Source organism: Seriola dumerili, unplaced genomic scaffold (genome assembly GCF_002260705.1).
Source record: "Seriola dumerili isolate Sdu_G_001 unplaced genomic scaffold, Sdu_1.0 BDQW01000068.1, whole genome shotgun sequence".
NCBI lineage: Eukaryota > Metazoa > Chordata > Actinopteri > Carangiformes > Carangidae > Seriola > Seriola dumerili.
In genome coordinates, this window is record NW_019174323.1 from 15,780,289 (window position 1) to 15,801,783 (window position 21,495).

General features: G+C 42.1%; 1 protein-coding gene across 5 annotated transcripts; it reads right to left on the minus strand.

The window, feature by feature from the left end:
* Window positions 1-131: 131 nt before the first annotated feature.
* LOC111219669 (BTB/POZ domain-containing protein KCTD5-like) lies at window positions 132-21,246 on the minus strand. Of its 5 annotated transcripts, none has more exons than XM_022742384.1 (7): window positions 20,807-21,246; window positions 9,846-9,954; window positions 9,373-9,464; window positions 8,215-8,310; window positions 6,556-6,681; window positions 5,820-5,955; window positions 132-3,963 (listed from the first exon to the last, which is right to left on the minus strand). In XM_022742384.1, the coding sequence occupies exons 1-6, from the start codon at window positions 21,161-21,163 to the stop codon at window positions 5,860-5,862; spliced, it is 876 nt and encodes a 291-aa protein (XP_022598105.1). In that variant the 5' UTR covers window positions 21,164-21,246; the 3' UTR covers window positions 132-3,963; window positions 5,820-5,859. The 5 variants fall into 5 exon arrangements, with proteins under 5 accessions (XP_022598105.1, XP_022598103.1, XP_022598104.1 ...); XM_022742382.1 differs by having other exon boundaries at window positions 8,167-8,310; XM_022742383.1 differs by having other exon boundaries at window positions 8,215-8,313.
* Window positions 21,247-21,495: the final 249 nt, after the last annotated feature.

Consider the following 21,495-nt stretch of genomic DNA (forward strand, 5'->3'; position numbering starts at 1 on the left):
AACGTGTGAGCTGATCATGATGGTAATGTCCGTCCCCAAAAAAACAAGATTTTCGAAACTGTATTTTAAAGCAAAGGACAAAGTTTTATTTTTGTTGAGAATGGTGACATTCATTTACATTAAGTAAAAAAAAAAAAAAAAAATGTTGTATGTTGTTCAGGTCCTGATGAATTAAACATTGTTTCTTGAAGCCTGTACAGGTTTATCTGAGGTCTTACAATTCATGTGTCACATTGTGTTGTTGGTATACAGACATGACAGCATATGGGCAGCAGAAACAGAAACTCCAGCATCTGATAAAAGATATTTTTCTGCTGACAGATGTTTTTGTTTTGTTTTTTTTTTTGCACAGAATAATGAAAGATGACTACTATGTAGACTTTTACACATTAAATACCATGTGAAAACACACTCTATTGTACAGCAGAAACCATTCATCAAAGTGTATAAATGAAGTAATTCAGCGTGATTCCAGCAAACCAACAAAAGGTGACTGAAAATGCAAATTGAGGTTTATAAAACTGACCTAAGGGTAACACATTTTCATTTGATAGGAAAACTTTAAACTCTATTCTTGGGGCTAACGTCAGCGCAACAGCATTTATGTGAACTAAGATTAAAAACTAGAATATTCAGTAAACCTGATGAATGTATTTCTATACACTGTTGAAGATCATCAGGTCAGTGAAACATAAAAAGCTTAAACTTCAAGTAGAAAAAAAAAGCAAAGGTCACCCAAAGATGACATCGACCCCTCCCCCACAATAAAAAAAGTCAAAGCCCAAAGTCTTTTTAGTGTAACATTAAAAAACAAAACAAAAACAAAAAAACCCTCAAGAATAAATTAGACAAAAACGTACAAAAAAATCAAAACAATAAAAGGCATGACATTTTATACAAAACAGCTAAAACCTTCTAACAGAGCTGCTTCAAACAGCATCACGTCATGTTCAGTGTGTGTACTTTCTTTATCTCTCCTTGAACAACTGAAAGATAAAAATCCTCAGAACAAATATGTACGTGAAGAAATTTACACAGATACATAACCTGGACTGGACTCTAAGTGAGGCTGTAAACTACACATTTTTTTGATTAAAATATTAAAATTGATTTAAAAAATAAAATAAAATAAAATGCATTTAATAACACCATTGATCATTGTGTCATGTCGGTTTTTAGACGCCAGTTTTGCTGCTTGAACTCAAGGCACCGAATGATCCAAGTTAAAATAGTCACACAAAAGAAAAGAAAAGAAAAATAAAGCTGAAGTAACAAAACAATGAACATAATTGTGTCTCTGTCAGTCTTCTCCCTCCTGCTAATATCACTGTTATGATTATCATAAGCATGATGAGTAACTGTATCTTCACTATTCTAACATTTATTGTATTCTCCTAATCCAGCTAATAAGGTATTGCAAGGATCCTAAAAGGTCCATGATATCTGTTTCTATTTAATGCTATAAATGGACGAGACGCTGTGTTTTATCCATCCACACACACACACACACACACACACACAAACACGCAATATTGTATTTGCAGCCTATTTTTTTTTTCTGATTTAATTATCAAAATGTTACCAAAAAAAGTTTCCAACCATGATCTTAAGTCTCGATTGTCTCACATTGTGACTCTTAACTGCTTATTGCCTGTGTAAAACAGTGTTTGTGTGTTTTCAGCACGTCGCCGGTCAGTCAATGTTAGGCGGTCAGACATAAGCTGGTGACATCCAACTCTCAATATGGCCGCAGGAGTCTCAGAGGTAGAAATAATCTCCGTGGTGGCGCTAAACCTCGGTGGGCGGAGCCAAATAACTGCGCTATCTGTCCATGTTTGACTGACAGTAGCTTAAACTTTTCTGTGCTGTGTTAAAGAAATTAACTTATAAATGAAGATGGCACTGCTTTGTTATTTCAGTCGTTCACTATCATGCGTTACAGGATGTCTGAAAGCCGTTTATCTACACAGCTGTTACAGCTAATTTGGCTAACATGGCTAACTTGAACTGGGACTGTAAACTGGTTGTTTGGCTCCGACCACTGTAGTTTTAACTCGGTTGTTGTAGTTATTTATGCCTCCGAGAAACGCTTCAAAAGACAAAGCCAAAACGCCGCCCCATTTCCATGTTGCCATCTGTTCTACAGTGTGTTTTCTATATTATAAGCTATGACATGACACTGGGCTATTGTAGACGTATTATAGGCTAGATGCGTATTTACACATTTTATGACCTGCTGATAAATCTGAACACCCTGTTATTTTTAAGAAATTGTATATAACCCTTTATTTTCCTGCATTCAACGACCACACCTCCACATTGCTGCCAAAACCTTGTGGGAGGAATATTTGCCGAATGACACCTAGAAATTAATTCTCTCACACTTAATTTTCATCACACGCCGTTACAAACTGCTGTCAGGGGTTGCGCCACAGACTTGTGCAGGGGGGAATCAAATTAGATTTGTGGTGCAGTTCCTATAATCTGCCAGCAGAGGTTGTTAAAAGTCACGTGTTGTCTTAGTAACAGCTTCCTTAAAAACCTTTTCAATCATACACCTGCACTGCGGCAGTTCTGTCCACTATGAGAGTTGATGGTATGAGTTAAGTTCTTTACCTCAACAAACAAATACAGACAGACAGAGGACGCAGCGACTATCACTACTACAAAATGGTGATTCACCTCTCCTCCTCAGTTTGATCTCTCTCCCCCTCCCTCTCCCTCTCCCTCCCTCTCTCTCTCGCTCTCTCCCTTCTCCGAGTCTTTCCTGACTCACGCCAACATCTCTCTGTCAGCCGGAGCCAAAGCTGGCTCTGGATCCCAGCCAGGGCGACAGACTGAGACGACGCCACTGCTGATGATGCTGCTGCTGAGCATGCACCGGCACGAGGTGATGCAGGTGTGTATCAGTGTTGGTGCAGAGAGAGAGTGAGTGTGTGTGTGTGTGTGTGTGTGTGTGTGTTCCTGCTCTGAGCTCTGTTGGAGTGACTCTCTCTTGCAGTCTTTGACAGTCTTGCTGGAGCCAGATGAAGCCTTTGTAAGGTGACCAGTGAATAATGGCACACATATCCTTCACCTCAACAGATGTCTTTATCTTTCTCCAGCTGCACTATTTCCATCTGTCAATTCAAAGCCAACCAAACCAATGTCTGGCTAAGCTAACGTCGAATACAGTGAGATCAAACCAGCGTTAACCCACGATCACACCGAGAGCAACAAATAACTAAGTTACCAACATTATTTCCAACAAGCTTAACAACAAAGTAAAGTTGGTGTTTGCTAAAATGTTCCCAGTCAGCAGCTGGTGGGATCAGTGTGGTTGTTTGTTTCTCAGCCAATTGATCATCAATTTTTTTTTTTTTACAGGACTACAGGAATAAAAGTCTTCATTAACAATTCAGTTTGGAGGAACAACTGCATCCATCATCGGGAAGGAAATTTAAGTTTAATTCTGATGAACCGACGGATGCTTCAATGCTGCCAGCTGTGTTAACATTAGGAAGTGTGATAATCCAAAACGGCGCGACACAGATGATCCTTCTGCACCATCCGCTGCCTGTCAGATCATAGTCACGCAGCAACATGTCAATTTTCTTCAGGCAGGTTTTTAAATCCTCCGTCATATTTTGGTTAAGCACCTTGGTTCAGCCAGCTTTAATCTGGATCTTTGGTAATAATTTACTAAGCTCCACTACCGCCCTTGGCAATATCACATTTGCACACATGATTATTTCTACTAATAAAAATCACTGAAAAATATTTCTGATGGATTTTGCTGCAACTGCGACTTTTTTGATTTTCTTTCTAACTGACGAACTGAGAACGATGCTACAAGTCTGTTTTGATGACTGTCCATTGACACAACACACAAACACACCATGTTCAGAATGTCGTAATAAGCCTAGAAAAAAATAACTTAAGTTCTTGTAGTTTTTACATCCGGGACCCATGGATCTGGAAAAGCTGTGAAATGAAAGAAAAGAGACTTTAGGAAAATGCAGATTCATAGAAATCTAAAAATAAATAAATAAATAGATAAATAAAACACTGTTATACAGTCTAAGTTTGGCTGTGATGATGGTGATAATGGGGATGAAAATGGTGACAGAATGGGAGCAAAATGACTTCACTGACGGACATAATGGCTCAACATCAACAAAAACATACACAGCCATGTCTTAACCACTTATTACATGTCTTTGTGTGTGTGTGTGTGTGTGTGTGTGTGTGTGTGTGTGTGTCCCTGACATTTACATGAATTCACGTTTAAATGTCTTTGTATGTGTGTGTGCATCATGGGTGTGTGTGTGTGTGTGTGTGACTCTACACTTAGACTGTATATACAGCATGTATACACACACACTGAGAAGGACATCTAACACTACTGCTGCACTGGAAGGTCAGGGATATTTCATGTCACAGCACTGGTAACGAGAGCCCAGAGAAACACAGTGCCCGATCAATATCCGTTAAGGATGTGTCGGGTCACCGCTGGACCGGACTCGAGCACGTACGTGTATCTGGAAGAGACAGTGCACAAGCTGGTGCAGGTCATTATGACAAAACAGCACGGGAAAGCGACGTTTTCATTTCATGGTCAACTGGCAAAATTCACGATGTACGCCAAGTATTTCATTAGATGGGATTTTAGATTTTAGACCGACAGAGGACACATCTGCTGTTAATAACGGACAATGGGAGGAAAAGATGGCGGCGGTTGTTCCAGCTCAGCCTGGTTCATTAGAAGAGATTATCAGCACACAGTATCAGGACCGCAGGGTTGTGACCGGAATAACAGTGATATTTCTCTTCCTTTACGTAGCTAACAGAATTAATTGACGTCATCGGTACGGCCGGGAAATAACTCAATGTTACTCATCTTTTATACAACTGTTTTAAAATTGTCACATTGAGTCACATTTCTTATGTTCTACACGGTAACTTCATTTTTTAACCCTCTGCTGTCAAGACATTTTCAGTGCTTTGAGTTTTGGAGCAGAACAACACCTCTGTCTGTGTAGCCCCTTCAAAATAAAAGCACAGTACTGGGCTGCAGAATACTGCAACTCACTCTTTGTAGTTGATGCTGATGTTACTGAGATTTTACATTTCATTTTTACTAAAAAAAAAAAATATTAAAATGATGATGATGTGATTTTTGTTGGGGCCTGTAACAAACAAGCATATTCCCTCATGTGTGGAGAATATGCTTTAATGGCCGGGCATCTCTCTAACACCACAATGCTTCATTTACGGTCGTGACACGTTTTACCTTTAACAGAAAAATGCAGCTCTTGCGATTTGGATATTGCACTTGGCTCTCAGCTTTCTTGAATAATATTTTGATTAATTGTTCATCCCTAACTTGATGTTACAAATGTAAACACCTGACGCCCTGCTAGCACCTCTACACTTGCATTGGCTAGCTTATGTATTTTCTCATAGAGCATTCCTACTCTACTCTCGCCGGCGAGTCAAATTCCTTTATTGCATAATTTAACACAGATGAAATAAAGATTATTTTTGCTGGCGTAGAAAACAACATTTCCCATGAGTCTCAAAGCCATAAGTTAAACACAAAGCCGCGTTTGAGCTGCAGAGAATCTCCTTAATGTTTCAGCATTATTATTTGTTTTACTGCTGAAACACAGGGACAGCTTGGAGGTCATACTCAATACAGTGCCATGAAACACCCCGGATCTCTGTAGACATCACGCACGCACGCACGCTCGCACACACACACGCTCGCACACACACACTCGCACACACTAAAATCTACAAGGTCTACCCACTAGCACATCTATCGCACAGGTCCTCACCCATTCCCGCCTTTCTTTGGAACAAAGAAACATGACTCCCTCATTCTCTAAGCCACTCATTTGGTGTGGTATCTCTCCCTCCCTCCTCCTCCTCCTCCTCATCCTTCGCTGCTTCCTCCTCCTGCATCTCCGCCGGCTTCATTCAGCATGAAGGGCGGAGGGGAAAAACACAAAAGAAAAAAAAAAAGAAAAGAAAAAGACAGAAAACAACAAAAAAATGAACACGCTGATGAGTGTCAGTGAGTGGACAGTGAGAGGCTGAGAGGTAAATACACAGACAGATATATATCTATATATCCATATGAGAGAGAGAGAGAGGAGAGACCGATAGTGTGAGTGATAGACAGGAAGACAAAGTGACAGATCGATAATAGCAGGAAAGAGAGGGAGAGCTGTGTGAATGATGGAGTGAATGTATTTGTGAATGACATTTTGAGGCGAGTGACATTTGGAGCTTTCAGTGGAGAGAGCGCAGGATCAAAGCACACTCGCACCCGCTTCAATAAGAGGAGATACCCCCCTCTCTCTCTCTCTCTCTCTCTCTCACACACACACACACAACAACAACAACAACAACAACAACAAAACAGAATGGACACGTACAAAAAGAGGAAAAGGACCACACATGGACACTCAGCCTAGCAGCTTGATCCCGTAGCAAGTCTTTGAACATACATTTGTGTGTGTGTGTGTGTGTGTGTGTGTGTGTATGTGTGTAGGGAAACAGGAGTTTTACCTTAGTTTTGTGGCTCTGCTCTGTACCTAGTCCAGATCCGGGTGTGTGAAGCTCCTTGGACACGACACACAGAAACTCGGCCTGGTCTTCTGTGCCATAGCTGTACGACGAGCCGATGTTCACCATCTAGAAAACGGGAGGGGGGACGACACACACACACAGATATAGAGAGATATACAGAGGAGAGAGGGACAGAGACAGAGCGAGTGAGTGTCAGGAAGAATTAGAGATTTACAGCAGAGAAAACACAGACAGTGGGAGAAGCTGAAGTCCCGAACTAAAGCGAGGAAAGATTTTTGTGCTCATGCATGGTGGGTGGGTGGGTGGTGGGGGTGGGGAGGGCAGCAGCAGAGCAGACAGCCTGCAGTTACACACTCAACAGTGGACTCAACAAGAAGCATCTTTTACTTGTGGGGTCAGCAAAACAACTGTGGGTCAGCTTCTGCAGGAAATCATAGCTGGCTGTGCAGCATGCAGTGGAGCTCGGTGCCAAAGCAGTGGGTGAGGCGTGGGAGGGGGGGTGAGGGGGCGGGGGACTAAATGTGATTTCTAGGCTTCAGTGTGAATAAGCTGACCTATTATTACTCCACGAGGCTCTGAGAGAGAAGTCCGAGTGTCACTCCTGGAGAGGCCACTAATGAATTAAAGTCTGAACTCGGGACCTTCACCTTAAAACATGATGTTAACACCGAAAGACTTCTGCCTATCACTGACATTATCGATCAATATAATTTTCCGTTTTCACTGTGAGTAACGTAGTTAGTATGTCGCTCTGTTCTGCAATTTAAATATATAAATATATATATATACACACACACACACAAAAACAAATAAATAACAGGAGATATTAAAATTGGAGAAGTTCAAACCTGTGAATTTTTTTTGCAGTGTTGACTTTTCTGTTGCTCATTTACTCAATTAAATCGACTTATTGTTTAATTTCCAGTGCAGTCTGGTGTAATATCTCTGACTGAAACCATCCAAATGTAGTGAGTGAAAGCATAAGATGTTGTTGGGCATCAGCTCAGATGGTCAATAACGTTTCCACAACAGACACCTTAATTTGACTAATGAGTTTGTGACTTCTTTAAGTATTTATCATGTTTCTGACACTGTGAACACACAACCTGTGTCATTAATCGTATCAAAATCCTGTGATTTATAGTGCAGTTCATTAATATTAATAGACACTGGATACCTAAATAAATTAGACTGTTGTTGTTTTTGTTTAAATCGAACAGCAACAGACACTCGTTTTAAACCGGAACAAAAGTGACAGTGATGGTGCGACTATTCCCAGGCCGCACCCACCCAACCGCTGTGCTCTTTTTCGGACTGTACCATTGCGGGGGGTGGGCCCTATCTGGCCCAACAGCTTTACGTACTCACAAGTGGTGCGGAGAACCTTAAAGTCTTATTGGGACTATCTGTAGTTAAAGCTCACGTGGACTCACTAGGTTAATCTACTATTTAAGGTCATTGGATTGAGATCTAGACAAGGGGCAAAGTGTATTTTAGTCGGGAGTGCAGATAGCAGGGCTCAGGTCAGGGCCAAGGGGTCAGGCCAAGGGTCAAGATTTAAGGGTCAGCAGCAGCGTGAGTCCAACCCACAGTCCAGAGCAGTCCGGTGCGGGGCTTTCTGCAGGCGCGCACGCTGACCTGCTCAAACTTCCAGCCGTCCGACATCGTGGAGACCATCTGGGTAAGCTCCTCCTCCTGACACTGCAACACCCGGTAGACATGCTTGGGGGGCACCTGCTGGGGAACGAGAGAAGAGGAGGGGGTGAGGAGGACGGATGAAAAAAAAGGAGGGTACGACCATCCTCAGAGAGAGAAAACAACATTGCGTATCGCTTCACTGTGAACTGAGGGGTTAATAAAATTCAGGTCAACACATCCACGAGGCCCCAAAAACAACAAACCAGGCGCTCGGTGACCAGATGCCTTTTGGTCGATGAACCTTTACAAAGCTGATACTAGGTCACTTCTTGCAAATATATTTACCCGTCTTGACTAACCCTTCGCAACATGACATGAAGAAAATAAAATACCTCTCGCGACAAAAAAACAGCGCTTCTCTTTCTCATTCCTTTGCACAATATTTAACCGCAGGCAAATGGCAGCAGGTCCAGTGGATTACAGTAGAACGCAGGGAAAGTGGGTGTATGTTTGAGAGGGCAGTGGGATTATGTAAGAGTGAGCGCAACCATCGTGAGAAAAGAAAAGAAAGCAGCAGATGAGAAGCCTCATGTAGAGCAGGGCTCTCGCTTTAGAGAAGCACAGGAGGGTGAAATCACTGACAAAGAGAAAATGACTGAGAGGCACTGCACTTAGCCCATAATGGTGTTCGTGTGTGTGTGTGTGTGTGTGTGTGTATACTTGTGTGTCTGTTTCGGGTGCAGACAGTTAAGTATCGCAATACTTAGTACATATTAGAACTGCCAGATGCAATGTAACATGGTTTAAGAATATTATCTTGAACATGATGTACTGTATTTGTTTAGACGATCACTGACTGTTGGAGCCGACAGCTCAGAGAGAAGCGGCAAACTCCTCCATCATAACGACCAGTCAGGTTGCAGGAAATATGGTCTCAATCTCGCCGTCTGTTCCCGAGTTACAGTGTTGAATAACGGCAGAACATTAAGATGTCGCAGTGAAGTTGACCTTTGACCGTTCGGATATTAAAATGTCATCACTGTCATCGCTATTTTATGAACATGTAGTTTTTTTTGTGAGGTCACAGTGACCTGACCGGACAACCTGAAAACACGACACGCTGGAGGATGAAAACACGTGGACAGGTTCTGTGCATACCTGCGTGGCTTTGGAGTCCCTCTCCACGATCCTCTCCTTGATCAGTTTGATGAGCGGCGTGATGTTGTAAAACTCAGCCTCCTCCAGGACGCCTTGTAACAAAAGAAAACACACAACTCAGTGCATACCGCAGCAGAGCGGTTCCCAATGTACCAACAGCCGCTGTGTTCATTTGAACAGATGTCCCTCAACTATGTAGCTACTACTTTCAGATATTTTAGCAGTTTATCCCTTATTTTAACTATTTAACCTGTTTATTCACCATGTTTCTCTTTGCTTCTCTGCTCACTATCATTCACCCACTCATAGTCACATCTGTGTGTGTGTTTTCTTTTTTTTACTACAAACTAAAATGCTCAGAGACACTCAAGGAGAAATTACATCACACAGTACTTTCTAGGCTTTTCCTTATTTCGACGTGACCCAAAAAATAAACTCCTGCTCCCTGGACTATCCGAGTCAAAGTGTGAGACCTTCTTCCGCCAGCTCCTTGTTGTAGACTAGTTTGCCGTGCCGCAAGTAGTTGAGGATGGGACCGAAGTAGGTGGGGTCTCTGTCGATCACATAGGCCCCTGTCTCATCCTGAGAGAGAGAGAGAGAGAGAGAGAGAGAGAGAGAGAGAGAGAGAGAAGAAAACATTGTCCATTATAGCATCATCACATCTTAAAGTTTGTGTAGTTAGATTATTGTTTTTACTTATGAACCATGGAGCGTTTTTATTGGCCTGAATTTGGGTGGTATTCAGTGTAAAGTTATTCTATTTTAAGTTATGTTGTAATTAGTTAAAAGGAACTCAGGATAACTTTTTGTGGTGCATTATTTTTACATGTATGCATACTGGTATTTCTCAAATATTCCTTCCTCAAGCAACGGTCCCCTTTTGTAATATATCGACTATTTTTAGACATGAAAGCGAGCTGGAGAAAAAAAAAAAAACACATCCTGGTTGGCTATTTTCATCTTAAGTATGCAGAACTGGCTGCCCAGACCAGAAGTACGTAAGCAAGACGCATTGCAGATGAGTTTCTCTTCAAAATAAAAGTCCCCTGTAGAGTGGTTCTGCTGGTGTTGGGATGACGTGGTACTTTATTGTTGTTGAGGACGAAAACTATTCACGTCTTTAGAATGACACAACCATTCTGTTTTCTCCTAACTTTCCATTAAGCTTCCTGTTGCAAATTCAACGCTGCCATTTGCATTTCCCTTGAGATCGTCCTGCCACAACAGTTTTCTGTAGCTGGACAAAGGAGTTACTGGTTTTCTGGCGCTCCAGACCATTTGTTGTCTACTTTTGTTACCACACATGTGTCGACATCCCGCTTCTCTACCACCTACAGGCTACTTCTGCCAAGCCTCCCTGGCTGTTTTGACTGTTATGTCATGACTACTACCCCTACAACATACACACACACACATACACAAACACACACACATATCCACCCCCCTGCTTCTCCTCGTGATGATCGCTTGAAGCAGAGTCCGCTTTTAGAGCTGGTTTCACAAAAGAACCACTGCTGGAGAAATCCATAGAAAAACATTCAGGCCTTTAGGAGATTCAAGCACAGGGACACAGAGGGGAATAAAAGAGGAGGAATGGTTGGGAGCTGTATGAAAAAGGAACATCGGCTGCATCTACTGATTACGTGTCATTAACACTTGGTTCAATGGGTTGAAGAGACAAGAAGCAGGACAGGCAGAGAGCGTGTTATATTATCTGGATAGACACAGACGACACTTGAAAACCAACTCTGCCATCCACACTGGTAAGTCCCAGAGTTCACTTTAATTACTGCAAACCAACCAGGTGGTTGCACAATTATTTCCTTCTGACACGAGTAGTTCCTCGACCAACAACCACCGTTCGGCTGGTGGCATGTGCGTTAACATTTTGAGCCTCAGGACTGGATTGGAAAGGATAGATATACACACACAGAGTCAAAGAGCAAGAAGATGATGTTCAGCTTCATAGAGAGAACCTATTCTCTTCACATGACTGAATCTTTTTATGGCTGTTTGCTGAAGCGGCAATGGACAAACTTCGCCTCCAGCGGCATCTTGTACATATGTATGTTAGCGCTTCTATTAACGGGTCCTTACTCATCCCCGTGAACAGTGCTGCTCACCCTAACTGTAACTGTCACTTGACTATAACCTCAAACACCGGATCCACACAAATACTACAAATGTACCTGACATTCCCGGCCCCGTCTGGTGGTGTATTTTTGACTGCTGCAGGGAGCAGTTGCTTAGTATTTACAGCTGCTTTTCAAATATTTAACAGGCTTCAACGGACTTTTCAGGTCGTTTATGCAAATTCCACTTTGTTTATTTGGGATCTGCAATATTATCGGTTCCTACCTGAGAGCTCGAGGTTTACTGTACAGTTGTGTAAATACACAAGCTGGATTACAGCCAGTTTACAGTTCACTTAGTCAGTCACTTCCTCCTCCTGCTCCTCCTCGTCTCCTGATGGAGGGAGAGGCTATGAGGCCACCCTGAGGTGTGAATTTTCTACCCGGAGCCCTTGGGAAAGTGTTTGCTCGGAGAAGCATGGAGAGCGACCGGTGCTGGGCCAATATCATCACTGTCTTTCACCGTCTCTTTGCAAATTTAAACGTTAGGTTTTAAGTTTAAACTTAGCCTAGTAATAACTTAAGTGTTAACAAGGTGGACATTTATCCATCACTACAATAAAAACACCCAGTAGCTGGTTCAACTGCTGCGTAGCTAACCGAGCAAACTTAACTGACAAAAATATTATCTTACTAACATACGAGCGTCGCAAGTAAAAGAGGTAATATGGCATAAAGTTGACACGTCTGAATTGACGCTTCATAAATTGCTTAAATTACATTTCACTAAAATAACACAATAGACCTGAAATTACAAAACATTATGCCAATGATCTTTTGCTGAATGACCTTATGAAGAAGCTAATTTAGCATAGTCTTCCACTCATTCACTCACTCACTAAAGTTTAATAAATCTTTTGCCCTGCTAGAACAGAATTTCTGGAAGTTATGCTACAGTGATGATACAGTGACTTCCTGTTTACATAGTTTATTGCTCATCAGCAGCACCACAGATTTTCCCAACAAGCAGACATTACTGAAGTCCTTACATTTCTTAGGCTTTAATAGTGCATCCAGATTTAGTGAATTGCTCATTTGAAATTAGCAAGCGGCAACTAGGAACTCAAGAAGAACTTCACACACAAACTTAGAAACAGGGATAGCAATAACACACCTCCTCCCTTTCAAAGTAGAAATTCTGTTTGTCAGTAAAACATCATCACCTACATCTACGTCCCATATGATAAGCTCTAACACATCGTCTCCTGTGTGTCAGATTAGCAAGAGAAGTAATCACAAAAGAAATCAGAGTCAGGAGAACAGGAATGTTGTGCTAGCAGCAAGAGAAAAAAAAAAAAATTCTCCATGATGGACGCCGTGTTGTCAGCCCAATTTACACGGGAAGAATCCCTTTGTCCTCGACACTTATCTCTTCGAGTCTGGCCAGTGTAAAAATTTAGGTTTGATTTTAAGCCAAACACTGGACCGGACCAGTATACTGAATTTTACCACTAGATGTCTTGTCCTGAGCAGAACATACGGCTCATCAGACACTAGTGACTGTTAGTCCATTTATAGACAAACATAACATCATATTAATCACGCTGTCATATTGCTTATAATTAATGTAATACAAGTTGGATTTAGCGTTATATTCTGACAGGTATTATGCAAGTAGCCTACTAATGCTGTGTGCATGTTGTTGTGTTAGCCTAAACAAGCTAACGTTAGCCTTTGTGAATGTTCAGTGCTACAACCGCTGTCACCATTCCCAAACAATAATGGTAACATTTCAGCACATGAACATTTTGTCATGTTGTTAATAATATAAATAATATAATAGTAATATAAAGTTAACGACTGAAACTCTGAATTCTGAGTACAGACCTGGGTATCTGTCTTTGAGCTGCTTAGATGAGTTTGAGGTGTTCCCTCCTTTCATTTGATTGTTCTGTGACACTGTTTGCATACTGGACTTTGATTGTCTAAGTCTCTGATGATCTGCATCAAATACAAAACATCTCTGTACACCAGAGAGTTTTTTTTCTCTCCACGTGTTTGTTATTGTTTACTGCGCCTGCCTTCTTCTTCTCTTCAGTTTTGATGTCAAACTAGGACACCTGTAGAGTTATTATACCGACTTCGTCAGTCCCAGAAGAATCACATCTCCAGTACCTACAACAACTTCAGTACCCGCAGTACTGCAGAAAAACAAGTACCGTCACATTTTCAGAATCAGTATCGGTTCTCATGGCATCCCCAATTAGAGATGAAGGGCCAGTGCAGTGCAGAAGCATAAAGGGACAGTGCCATACAGACGGAGGACGACAAAGCGAGACACAAAAAGGAGGATAGAGGGATGGGATGGAGGGATGGGATTTGAAGACCAAGAGGCAGCTTGTATAAATGCAGCACTGTGTGTGTTCGTGTGTCTGCTCTGAAAAATCACAGTGATTAGCGTGTGGAACGGCTGTGGCTGCAGCACAAAGAGAAGACAGATACACACACACACACACACACACACACACAGAGCTGCAGTGGAGGACAGACCGACGCTTCATCGACGTGACTTGACTTGACAGTGTGGGCATGACAACACTGGGGAAAAGCCTCCTGAATGTGTCAGAGCCATGGCATCTCTCACACACACACACACACACACACACACACACACACACACACACACACACACACACACACACACACACACACACACACACACACACACACACAGAATTAGTAGTTATTCATTGTGACAGACCCATTTGCAGCTGCAGGACATTGACTTTAAATTAATCCGTTAGATGGGCTTAATCACAATACTGTACTATTCAACAATTGGTTGAATTCAGCCTGCAAGCTTCTTCGTGTCACTCTCCACCCTCTAACTCTCGTCTTTTTTGCTTCTCTGCACTAGAGACTGAACAATAACGCAACATAATAATGTCAACGTAATCATTTAATCTCTTTTCTCTTCAATTCACCCACAGATTTTTTTACATTTACCTAAGCAAATTCCCTACAGTATGACAGCATCATGTATATATTCTGCACCTGCTTGTTGTAACAGTCTACTGAAGCTATATGCTGCTCACTAAGTGAAATATTAAATCCCAAGAAGCCTGACAACATTAATCACCAATGAGCCAGTAAAGATGCTCCAACCTGTGGGTAGTTCAGAGTTTAAACGGTCGGGTCTTTGTCCATATTTGGGATTCATTGTGCTCACAAGATAATATTTCCAGTTGTCAAGAGGACGGGGACACTAGTTGGTGAGTTAATGGTTTACAGAGCATTTGTTCAGGGAAATTGGATACAACTCCACAACATCACCCTGCAGAGGTAAGTACATCCCCCGGGCTATCACCAATAACCAAACAAAAGCCCTGTTGACTTCTCAACACACACACACACACACACACACACACACACAGATACTAGAAATACATAACATTGCAAAATTTTTTAGTTTTGTGTATCATCTACTGTGTTTTTGATTTGATCCAATTCCTCTATAAGCAGCTTTTAACTTCTGCAGCTTCATTTGGAAACAATTTACCATTCAAGAGAAACTAGGGCAGTCGTTCAATTTTCTGGTTGATTCAACATCACACCAACTCACCAATCTCATCTAATCAATATTCATCTATTCAACTATCAATCCAAGCTTGTCTTATGCTTATTGTAAAATTCTGGCAAGGTAACCTTGGAAAAAATCGTATTTCATTCCTTTTGTCAAGGATTTAGATAAATATTTAGAAAACCTGAAGCCAAGTTTTCTGAGAGGTGGGAAGTTAAAGTCCATTACTTCTTTATGGCATTTTTGTGCTGCACTAGCAAGAGCGTCGAATCGCCTGCCACAGTGTGTTCTTAGATACCGCATATTTCAATTCAGCACAGCTGCTTTATATCTGGGTTAATTAACTTATTCATTAGATAGAGTAGACGAATGGTCTTTACAATAAGCCATGCTCTGCCACATTTAATTTATAATTTTCAGAATATCAAAGTGGCTTCTATAGAGTCCCACAGTGACTTACTACATTAGATTTGCATTGTGTCTATTTCATATGCATATATTAAAATGTAGGTGCTGAAATTATTTACAGACATACATATTTGGCCTGTCAATGTAATTCTGAGCTAAAAGGGGTCAGTTGTGAGAAAACTCTGGACACGGGTGTAATTTCAAATTAGGGATCATCCTAATTTATCATTCACGGCATCACAGATGGTCTGGCTGATCGACCGACTTCTCAGTGTTGGTGACATTTTTGATGTAGGAGGCATCCTGCCACTTCACACTAATGACTATATATAAAGATGGATGACGTGTCGCCTATTCGTCCCGATGTACAAAAAAATATCCCAGATACGCAAATCTTGCTGCCATCTTGCGCCAGTAACGTCTGAATCATCTAGTGGAGCGGAGCTGCAGTATCAAGGTCGACCAAAATGCATAGGGCTTTTAATTTGAAAGGAGAGATAGAGTGGAGACACATGGCGACACCCGGATAAGGTGGGAGGGGGAGAGAGAGAAATGTAGATTTAACTAGCTAACATTAAGTTAGATAGATTCTTATTACGCACTGATATTCACACATGCACCACCCACGTACAACAAAACCCTTCACAGTCAGACTGGCCACCAACCATACAGGACTAATGCTGGTGGGCCGCCACATCAGTGAGGTGGCGGACCATCAAAAAATCCATAAAGTTTTTACCGGTCCTGTTATGTCAGTCTCTCAATCAGTCCTCTCTATGTGCCTGTCAATCAGGGTGCGCATGAGAGCGTGCAGCCTGTGTGGTTCGGTACTGGGCTCACTTCACTGACCCCTTTTCGTGTTTTTGATTAAGCTAACAAAGTCTTATTGTGTGGTCCAAACAAAAGTCACCTTAAAGCTACTTGATGGTAACAAAGAGACAAGTTCACACAACTCCGTATTATTTATTCAAATAAAAACCTTGGCTCTTTTCAATATTCCTGGTCCCTGCCAATGCTTCATATCAGACATAGCACAGATAAGGTGATAAAGCGAGTCCAGGCATGTTGGTGGAATTCATGCTGAGTTTTAAAGCCAAAAAAACAAAACAAATGGTAACTTGAGTCACAACTCCAGGCCATTCAAACCCCACCTGCACAATCCTCTTGGTATTTAATATGAATCAAACTATTTATTCACAAATCTGTGATAATAAGATTATGTGGTTACAGTCCACAAACAGCCGCCCTGTTACACCTGTACAGCTCACATCATCTAGGTATCAAATCTGAATCTTAGCTACATAATGTGATTGGGACGGCATGAAGTCAGCTTGGGTAGTATTAACAGCAGAGAGCCCTGGGTTTGGTTAGGTGAGGGGGTAGGGCAACTGAAGTGCCAGTAATCTCATTAAAACAGTCATACACCGCCAGACAGTCTGTGTGTGTGTGTGTGTGTGTGTGTGTGTGTGTGTGTGTGTGTGTGTGTGTGTGTGTGTGTGTGTGTGTGTTTAAGCCCAGAACCCCTGAGTAGAGACAGACCAACGCCAGCAGATTAGAGGGAGACTCCAGTGTGGATAAAATCAGATTCTCTCCTGAGTGTAAGAAGAAAACATGCAGGCTGAACTGCTTCAAGGACACTTCATACTTTTTTCCAGATCAAATTTCAGGACATGATTTTTGCAAGGTGTTCAATTTATTGGTTACCTAATAGCACCAGGACTCAGAGACAGAGTTTCCTCATGGAATTGGTAAGCAGTCTGGTCTCGTGATCCGTTTAGTTAGGTGTTGACAGTCTAAACAAAAGCAACATCGGCAGGTTTTATTTCCTCAAGGTCGGTGTTTTCTTTAATAAAAGTGTATTTGTTTTCTATTTGAGTTGATTTCAGGTGATGTGCCACAACTCTGCGTTAACAACACTGATCTGAGGGGTTTGGCCGGGTTGTTGTTACATAGCTAGTATCTACAGTGCTGTGATGTCTGTGGTCAGCTGATGTAGTGATACGGCCGAGTGGCCCACCCTCAGCAGGCAGCTGAGATACTAACTGACTGCTAGTTTAGAGGCGGATAAAGCAGCATCTGTGTTGCCTTTTAGACAATGCTGAATTCATGGGTGACAGATTTTGTTTCCAGTTAACTGTGCAACCAATCTGTTGTATCATTCATGCTCGTGTGCACTCCCAGCTGTTAAGCTCAGCGGGTGTCATTGGTTCAGAGGAACATGGTTTGTATTCATCATGAGCCTTCTGGAGGTAAAACTGCTGAATAAAACAAAGTTTAAAAACCTGTATATTGTGATGTCACATTTCTGCTGTAATTATTCTAGTGACTTACAACAAAATTATTTAGCCGCACACTGATGATCTAACTAAACTACATCTCTCCTTTGGGCTGCCAGAGTGCCAGAGAGACGACCTCAGCAGCATAAATATTATTGTCCGGTAAAATCCTTAATCTTCCAGCGACCACTGTTTCATTCTTGACTTTGAAAAACTCAGACTCTGTGTAGAATACAAAGGAATTTGTCCTTTTTTCAGCGGTGAGGGAGCATTAGCGTCTTACATAATGTTATGACTACGCACAGCCACACATTAACAACAACAGCACCTAAAAACAAACAACAGATGAGACGTGGATAACCTGAATCCTGTTCCCCTCTAGTAGCAAAATTCTGTATCATCTATTAGCGTATAAATACTAAATACTGACTCAGGATTGCTGCGTGAGACGCCCGACAAAAACCAGCTCCAAAATTAAGTTTCTCTCTGTGTCTCTTGAGATTCAAGAGTTTGTGATAAAGAGCAGAAATAAAAAAAAAAATAGGTGCAGACGAGAAAGGGACAAACATGTGGTGAGCATTCAGAGTGAGTCAGCTGCTGAGAGCAAGGATGAGGGGAGGACAGGACGATGATGACAGGGATGGAAAGAGCGGCGACGAAGGAATAAGAGAAGTAAAGAGATGTAGGTGTGTGTTTGTACGTGTGTGTGTGTGTGTGTGTGAGAGAGACAGAGGGATTCAGTGTGTGACTGTGTGTCTTCGGGCGGTGCAGAGGGAGCTACTGTCAGGTCGCGGCTGAAGGTCACATGGGAATATTCTTTCCACAAGAGCCTAGCGGTGCGGCAGGGGAACAGTCATCGCTGTTGTCGAGCAAAAACCTCCTCACTTCAATTTTGGTGGTTGTGTCTGGTTTTGTCAACTCAGCTGAGGGAAATCTTTCTGTAAAGCATGGGCATGTGACGCTGTGAGAATCCCTACAAGCGCATGGTGGTGAGCTGAATCTGATTAGGATTTTCGCAGTATGACCATTAGTACGGTGGGATGATGTAAATTTGTCAAATGCCAGATATTCTGCCAACAATTTTTACTGTAGTTTATTATCTCTGCGTGTATTACACCAGGATGAAAATTTTAAGAGTAGGACTGTAGTATAGCAATAATGCATTTCTATATGATTTTTGCACAAAAATGTGACAGTGTAAAATGTATTGAATTAGCCAAAAACATTCTTGTTTGGTTATTTTATCCATAAGCTGTTCCTCAACCGATTCTCCAGAGCTGTAACTAAAGACTCTTTTCAATGTTGATCAATCTACTCATTCATTCCTTTATGTTTGGTCAATAAAATATCAGCAAATAGTGAAAAGTCGCCATCACGAGTTCCCAGAGCCCATGCTGACGACTTGAAATGTCTTGCTTTGTCCAAGAAAAGTCCAGAAAACAAAAACATATTTGGTTTACTATCAAAGAAGAAGCAACAAAATCAGAAATTATTCACATCTGAGAAGCTGAATCCAGTAATTTTCTAAATTTCTCTCTAAATTTAAAAAAGCTAAACATCAATATCTCTGCAGTGTGTTGCTGACCTAGAGGTTTAAGATGCTCACCATGCAACATCACTGGCTCGGGTTTGGTCAGAGCCCTTTATTAAATGTCATTACCCTCTCTCCCTCTCTCTCTCTCTCTCCCCGCTCATTTCCTGTCAGCATTCTGCTATGCTATATCATAAAAGCTTACTGTACAATGGCCCAAACTATAGATATATACAGAAACTACAGTATCGCCACAATCAGATATTGTCTCTACATTATCCCCTCCGAAAGGCTAATATTCTTACAGTTGGTAAAAGAGCCGACATTTTTAGAGATGAGAGGTTTTCACCCGACAGCAACTAAATGCCAACTTACAGTAGCATCCTGGCTGCAAGGAAGACCAACCCCTTTCACTCTCTGTCAAACACATACATATCAAAAGGCTGCAGCATAATAGAAATATGCATAATTTATGAGCCTTGCCAGTCCTTACAGTGTGTTCAGCCTACATGTGACTGGGAGACACATAATACATGTGTCTCTCTCTCCCCATAAGATGCCAGCTGTACAGCAGCTACTGACTGTGCAGCTCCCCGCAGAAGAGGAGGCACGTGTTCATCCATCTGACTCGAGCTACATTCACGCCACAGAATGATGCTGAGACAAACGCACACGCATACGCGGGAGGATGAAAGGAGGGAATGAGAGCGCTTAATACTGCACATATATCAGCTGGTCATTTTACAAGGCCATGCCTGCTCTGAAGCTACAGGCTTGCATTTCTGGGGCAGAGCAGAGTTGCAGTAATGGGTTTTGGGAATGGTGCACTTTACAGATAATACTAAGTAATATAGTTAGTTCCTGAAAGGCTGCTATGATCCTTAGATAAAAAAAAAATAATAATCATACTGCACAAATTTGGGACAATGATTTCTGTATTTGGCTTCTATTAGATATACAACTGGTTTTTCTATCACCAAGACCAAAATGGACTTCACTTCATGCCAAGACCTGCACACATGTTGCAGCCAAATTGTTTAACCATGTTAGGGCAAATCCACCTTCCACACCAGTGGAAACAAATCAGGGTGAGATATTTTAGAGGAATGCAACAAATGTATGTTACACAGCATCTGGGAGGGTTTAGAGTTACAACAGATGAAAAACAAAAACACACACCAGAGTGCTGATGACCACAAACTATGAGCTACAACAGGAATGTTTTTAAGATGTTATTGTGGTGTCTCACCATTTAAAAACCCAGAGAAGGGTCAGTTTCACATGCCCCTCGGGTCAGGCCATTACCAGCCATGTTTAAGAGATGGCTTTTCTCAAAAGGAATAATAAATGTTGGTTAATTAAGACATAAATTGGCTAACAAATATAAAAACACAACTTTACAAGCCTTTTAGGAATATTAAAGCTTCCCCCCCCCAAGTGAATGAGCTTATTACTAACTACCACAGACACGTGTAAAGCCCGTGTTGTGACTAAATGGTCGTTTTTTTTGTTTCGCCTGTTGAGAAGTAACGTTCACCGGGGATTAAAGTGTCCGGGCTGCACTCACCGTGTCTGAGTGCAGGTCCTGCTGTTGGCACAACCGGTACAGGAACGAAGTTTGTTCTTTGAGGAGGGTCTGTCGCGTCGTGAGGAACACCGTGCCGCCAACGTTCAGCCGGACCCACTTCCCGTTACTCCCGCCGTTGGGGTTGATGACAGAGCCGTTACCGATGCTCTGCGACGCCGTCCCGCCGGGTTCAGTCGTGCTGGCGGTGGCGGAGGTCGCGCTCTCTCCCGCCTCGCTGTCTTTGTTGTTGTTGTTATTGTTGTTGTTGTTGTTGCTGTTGTGGTGCTGGCAGCCGTGGTGTGTCGACAGCGCAGCGACGTCCGCCGGTTCCCGCTGGTCGTCCGCCGTCGTTGCCATTTGGGAAAAAGCCGCTAGACACGAAGTGTAGACGAGCGAGGGCGTCCGTCCGCAACCGCTGCTGCCTCGGCTTCTTCTCTCCGTTACCAACCGAGCACGCTCCGCCCCCAACCCGCACAAACTCAAAGATCAGCTACGTCAAGGCACAGGAAATGACACAGAGTACATCCGACTTGGGCCTTCAAAATAAAAGCCGCATAACCATAGCTGCCAAATCTGAATATGAAATTTACATTTACAGGAGGTATGAAAAATGTGGGTTAACTTTATGAGGTATTAACTGTGGACTCCTATTGGCCCTGTGTATCTCCCACTATCTGAGGAGAAATGTG

Coding starts and splice junctions, on each gene's coding strand:
- LOC111219669 (XM_022742381.1), bottom strand. CDS start 21,163: ATGGCAACGACGGCGGACGACCAGCGGGAACCGGCGGACGTCGCTGCG. Junction 9,955..20,806: donor AGGACCTGCACTCAGACACG/GTGAGTGCAGCC, acceptor TCTCTCTCTCAG/GATGAGACAGGGGCCTATGT. Junction 9,465..9,845: donor CAAGGAGCTGGCGGAAGAAG/GTCTCACACTTT, acceptor TTTTGTTACAAG/GCGTCCTGGAGGAGGCTGAG.